The sequence below is a fragment of the Grammomys surdaster genome, unplaced genomic scaffold (genome assembly GCF_004785775.1).
Source record: "Grammomys surdaster isolate TR1022 unplaced genomic scaffold, NIH_TR_1.0 126121, whole genome shotgun sequence".
NCBI classification, from domain to species: Eukaryota; Metazoa; Chordata; class Mammalia; order Rodentia; family Muridae; genus Grammomys; species Grammomys surdaster.
The window spans coordinates 5,480,652-5,486,651 of NW_021620929.1; the positions used below are offsets into that span (position 1 = coordinate 5,480,652).

Consider the following 6,000-nt stretch of genomic DNA (forward strand, 5'->3'; position numbering starts at 1 on the left):
TCAATTAAACACCCCATCATCAGGTAGCTTCCTCTGACTGTTTATCCACAGCTGCCCCTTCTCTCGGTATGAACCATTTATTTTTATTTTCCTTATGACTAGCACTTATCATGGCTTCTTGTTTCCTGATCTAGTCAGTCTTCCTTATTTTGGTCTTCTACTGGAACATAAGGCCCCTGGAAGAGAGAGCTTGTCTGTCTTTATGGATTGTTGTGTCTTAATTAGAAACACAACCAAAGCCATGAATGAAAAGTGGTTGAAACCAACACATACCAACAGCATCCGATAGGCCATAAACCCTTTGACCATAAGCATCTGTCTTGTCCCAGATGAATGTGTAGGCCAGGTTGGGAGAAGCCTGGAATGACTTCTGAAAGAGATGCCCTTCTACAGCAACCATCAAGTGCACCCTGATGAGGTTCAAGGGCACTGTGGACTGGGTCATGGTAATCTTCAGCAGTGACTTGTACCCTGCAGTTCTAGAGCTGAGATAACGGAGCTTCACATTGGTACCAGGGAGCTCGATTTCTTCATGAAGAACCTGGAGGGGAAACACATGGTTGATCTACTATATTAAACACACCCTGGCAGGTGAGCTGTTTGCAAGCCAGCGCTTCTGTGAGCTGCCTCCCTCTCTGAAGCATCATATCTTACGTGGGTGCATGAACTGCTTCTTACAGCTGAGAGAGAAGAAAAGAAAACCAACCCAAACTTCATCCTACGCCATGGAGTGAAGGGACTGAGGTTATGATTTTTGGATTAATAATTATTCTTGGTCACTGTTGCGTTTCTCACATGCACACACACAAAAAAATCCCCCCACACGGTTGGTAAAAGATGTAAATAAGAACAGCAGGCTTTATTGCTAGCTGCATGCAAGGAGGCCACGAGAGGCTGTAATTATATGAACCCACAACTTTCACTGACAATCGGTATAAAGCAACAGGAAGGCAGTAATGTAATATGCCCTCTGTCGTAACACTGATGTAGATCATTAGAGTGCCTCTTACCATGTATCTCCATGACTAACAGGAATAAAAAGCAATTTGTGGGTGGGTGGCACATATGTGTGTTGTTTTTATTTTATTAAAAGCTCTCGTGGCTGCCAAAGTCTTGAGCGACTATCTGTAAACATTCCAAATGTCCGGGAGGGATTCAAATTGTCACCTACAGTGGCTATAAATTCTACATTTTGTCTCTCCCCTTTAATATTAGTTTCTGGCACACTTGCAGAGGCAGAGATGATGGGAGAAAATTGGCCAGCCGTGTTTGGTTTGGGAAGCGTGAGGCACATTTTCCATGCTCTGGGACTTGTCCCTACCTGGGTCTCAGGCACAATGGGGTTCGCTGCAGGGGAAGCGCTGAAGAAGGTGGACAGAGGAGAGGAGATGATGATTGGGTCAGGCCGGACAAAGCCACTGAGGTCACAGCTGGGGATGGAGTTCTCCTCTGTCTTCATTACCAGGGTGTCCATGGCATAAAAGCTGTTCCACGGCAGCCACACTGTACGCTCCTGGCTCATGAAGGGGGCTCGCTCAAAGTGAAGAGTCAAGGCAGAACCCCCATTGGCAATCAGGTCAAACCTGGAGAGGGGCCAAGAGGGTCATTAACAACAGGGTAGATTCACCTTCAACACCTCAGAGCTTTGGGAGGGACAATGCTTGGCAGGTGGATGAGCTAGCTTGCAACCTACTAGTTATGTGGCTCCAGGGAAGTTACCAGCTCTCTTTGAGTCTATCAAATTCACCCACCATTCGCAATAAAGTGAGATGATGATACTAACCAGGAGAGTGTAGCAGAGAATGAGCAGAGTATGGGATGGAGGTCGGGTAGGCTAAATCCAGCTTACCACCTGTTTTTGGCAACTGATAATTATTCGTGATTGGCACCCATTTGCTTATGTGCTCTTCATGTCTGTATTCATGCCACAAGGACCGAGGATCGAGGACTGAGCTGAGTCATGGCCACAGGAGTCACGCAGACAGCAGAGCCTAAATGATTCACTATCTGGCACTTTAAAGAAAATGCTACCCGATCTGAAATAAAGCATTTGCTGAGAGGCAGGTTCAGCAGCAGTGGGATATCAGTCACAGGATACAGGCAGGGTCCATGAAAACGTGCTGCCTATGAAACTCTACTATGCCCTCAGAAATATAGGCAGGGCTTCTTCACCCACATCCCTGTTTGCACCTCAAGAGCTAGATGGAGATACTCAGCTCAGTCTTTGTCTTCTCTTTTCCACTCTTCTGGTCAGTACCATCATTCCCACTTGATGGGTGAATGGCGGGTGAATTTGACAGGTACAAAAAGATTTGATAGGCTCAAAAGTAGAAGTAGCTTTCCTCATTTTATGGAAAGGGAAGAGTTTTGCTGAGAGATACACCCCATCTTCAAGCTATGCTCCACTGGACCCCCATGTGTGTTCAGGCAAGTGTTTTGTCTTGCTCGCTCCAGAATCTCTAGTGCTTGTGTCATAGATGTTACTATGACACATACGTGTATGTTGGCTATTCATGATGCTGGAGAAAGTTTTGCATCTGATACGCAAGGGAGTCGAAAGATTTGAAGCACACCTGCAATCTTGGTTCTTGGCAAACTGGGGTAAATAGTATCCCTAGTTATAGGCAAACCTGTGCTACACAGTGAGATCCTGTCTAAAACAACACCAATGTCAATACCAATACCAATACAAATACCAATGTCAATACCAGTACCAATACCAATGTCAATACCAATATCAATGTCAATACCAATGTCAATACCAATACCAATACCAATACCAATGTCAATACCAATACCAATGTCAATACCAATACCAATACCAATGTCAATACCAATACCAATACCAATACCAATGTCAATACCAATACCAATGTCAATACCAATACCAATACCAATGTCAATACCAATACCAATGTCAATACCAATATCAATACCAATACCAATACAATACCAATACAATACCAATATCAATATAATACCAATACCAACTGGCTCAAAATAATATTGCTCCTATCTGTTCCTGGCGTCATTAAAGAATCAACATGAAAGTTAGTGATCAATACCACATCTCTAAGGCTGTAGAGCTTCTAGGGGTGTCACAAAAATGTATCTTGGCACTGTTATGGCTCCGCAGCCTGAGAAAGCAGAAGAGCTGGGATGTAGGGATGGAAAGATGATGTGGGGGGTGATTTTAGATGTAATTAGTCTGGAAGTACTTAAGGGGGATGGGAGAGGAGGAGGAAGGGAGAGACAGAGACCAAGAGACTCAGGAATGATAACATATGTTGTCTAACAGGATGTTTTAATGGATTGGCTCTTTAAGACTCCTGGTTCACTCCTGTAATTCTAGCACAAGGGAGGCAGAGGCAGAAGGATTGTTGTAAGTTCAAGGCCAGTCTGGGCTATTTGGCAAGACCCTGGTTCAAAAACTAAAATATTAATATAAAAAAAATCATCCAAGGGCCTAGAGATATAGTTCAGTGGTAGAATGCTTGCCTAGCATGGCGAAGTCTGGCATTTGATCTTCAGTACCACAAAAGTCCACATTCAAAACAAGCAAGGAAACAAATATTCCCTCCCCCACTCAACACCCCCCCCCCCCAACCAAGGGTTTCTGGTTTCAAGCCAGGTATAGTGGCACATGAGTAATTCTAACCCTCTAAAACTAAGGAAGGAGAATCATCATAAACTTGAGGCCAGCCTGGGCTGTATAGTAAGACACTGGCCTGTAAGGGTGAAAGGGCCAAAGGCCCTATGCCTAGGGCATATTTGTTACCCTAGTTCTTCTAAAGAACTTGGCAACAAAGCGTGTGTGTGACACTAATGATTGCAGACAGCCTCACACTGATAATGGTCTGACTTACTATATCACAGTTTTTCAATGGCATGAAAGCAGGACACATTCAGTAGTCAGTGGCTTTTGAATTGTCACCATTTCCTGGACCGTACAATACTCCCTTGCAATTTAGGGCAGCAGCAGCTAGCCCCAGTTCCCAGAGGGCCAGGCCACTGCCAGGGTCATGCTACAGACCTCTGTGTTTCTCAGCTTGGGTAGTATTTAGCTCACAGTGTATTTAGTAGGGAGATGAGACAATATCACCCAGGGGTTGAGAGTCATTGGGCTCTTAGAGCTATAGTGTACGGGAATGAGGCTGGGCTTCCGTGAGCTGGTAATTGTCTTTTAACTGCATGGCTACCTTAAAACCTTGAAAAGAAGGCTAGATTCTTTATCAGAGGGACAGAAGAAGCAGTTCTTTCTCCATGAAACAGCCATGATCTTCCAGAGTTGATTTTTACAGAAAGAGCTTACATCAGATTTACAGTTTCTCTCTCTCTTTGGAAGAGAACATGGTGTGTGTGTGTGTGTGTGTGTGTGTGTGTGTGTGTGTTCAGTCAGAGTGGGTGTTTCTCCCCTTTCTATGGATGTCTTTTCTTTTTCTGTAACTTTTGACTCTATGCCCAGTGGATTTAGGAAGCCATGGAGCTTTCATCTTGGTGGGGACTGATCGGGTGCGTGTTCCCAATCAGAAGATAATAGGGGGAGGTCGCCTTCTTCACACAGCAGGGTGACTGCTAAATGTACTTAATTAGACTTCTCTGATTACAGCCCACCCCCTCAAAACTGTAGCGAAAATAACACAACTCTTAAAGCTGCAGATAAAAGCAGAAGGGAAGCGCCGCAGGACACTGTGTCGTGTGGATTCCTGTCACCCTGCACTGCCTTTGATTTAAAATAGGAGTTAGTTTCTAAAAGCTACCTTCCCTTCCTGTTTCTTGAATCCTATCCTACCCCCGTACACAAGGTTTGTCAGTTACCTGACAGGGCAAAAAGAATGATGGCTGCCAGCCACCTTGGGGCACTGTCCTTTCTGTTTGTTTTCCGGTTAGAATGTCACACTCACAGCTATGACATGACTTTAGGAGGAGTTTTTCTTAGAGATCTATTTGGGCAGGTAGCCATTCTAGCATTCTAGAAGAAACTACTCGGTTCCAAGCCAACCACATTTTCCTTCTTTTTTGTGTGCACACTTGGTACTGGGTAGGTACAGGTCACACAAAGCTACTTACGTGCCATCCTGGCGAGTGATGGTGTAGCCATATTTTGGGTACTTGACAAAAGACACATTCACACCCACCAAGGGAGTCCCATCAGTGGTTACTACTTGGCCTCGGATCAGGGACACCAGGCTGAGAGAGAGAGAGAGAGAGAGAGAAATGTGGGTATATGAGGCACACAAAGGAGACAGAGATAAGAGCCTTGCTGTGATTCTCTTCCCTGATATGGCTGCTTTTTTCTTTCCTGGTACTTAGACTGGGAGACCTTCAATATTGAATGCTGGCTACACATCTCATCAAGGAGTGTGGGCAAAAGGTTTGTTTTGACTAAGCATAAGAACATAGATATTCTGGGACGAAATCCCTGGATGGTGATACCTGGTCCCTGGGCTGCGCAGTGGGATCTCCTGGGCATGTTCCTTTAGCCTTGGCCTTGCTCCATTGCTTGATGTCATTTGGCTCTGTTTGGTTTGAGCTTCAGGCAGCTCCTCATCACTCACGTGTGAGCCTTGGCCTGGCACAGAGCGTATTATGCCTGGATGAGAGCTTCCCCATCTGGCTGCTCATTTCCTAATTTGGCTTTGGAGCAAGGCCATCTTACTCTTCTCTTAGAGGCTGGGACGTCAGGGAGTGCAGAGGAGCACACAGAGGTTTGCTGAAAGCCACCCTAATATATGTCATGGTTTACTATCCTGAAAAGTAACATTTCTTACAATCCAAAAGAACCTTAGGAACAGAGAATATTGCAAATTTGGCTGGGTATGTGTGTGTGGGGAATATTTTGGAATCTGATTACATATAATTACAAAATTCCCTCCTATCAAAATCCTACTATCTTGAGAGATGGAGTGGCTGAAATCCTATCCCTTCCCCCATCTCTGGTGTTATGTAACACCTCTCTCTCTCTCTCTCTCTCTCTCTCTCTCTCTCTCTCTCTCTCTC

At 44.9% G+C, this 6,000-nt stretch overlaps 1 protein-coding gene across 5 annotated transcripts in view; it reads right to left on the reverse strand.

The window, feature by feature from the left end:
- The window catches only part of Tenm2 (teneurin transmembrane protein 2), a 939,787-nt gene that overhangs the window by 61,431 nt on the left and 872,356 nt on the right, over positions 1 to 6,000 (reverse strand). For all 5 annotated transcript variants that reach the window (XM_028756460.1, XM_028756459.1, XM_028756458.1 and 2 more), the window contains 3 exons: positions 5,071 to 5,190; positions 1,322 to 1,583; positions 274 to 541 (listed from right to left, as the gene is read on the reverse strand). In XM_028756460.1, the coding sequence (XP_028612293.1) occupies positions 274 to 541; positions 1,322 to 1,583; positions 5,071 to 5,190 (650 nt within the window). The remainder of the gene's footprint in view (positions 1 to 273; positions 542 to 1,321; positions 1,584 to 5,070; positions 5,191 to 6,000) is intronic.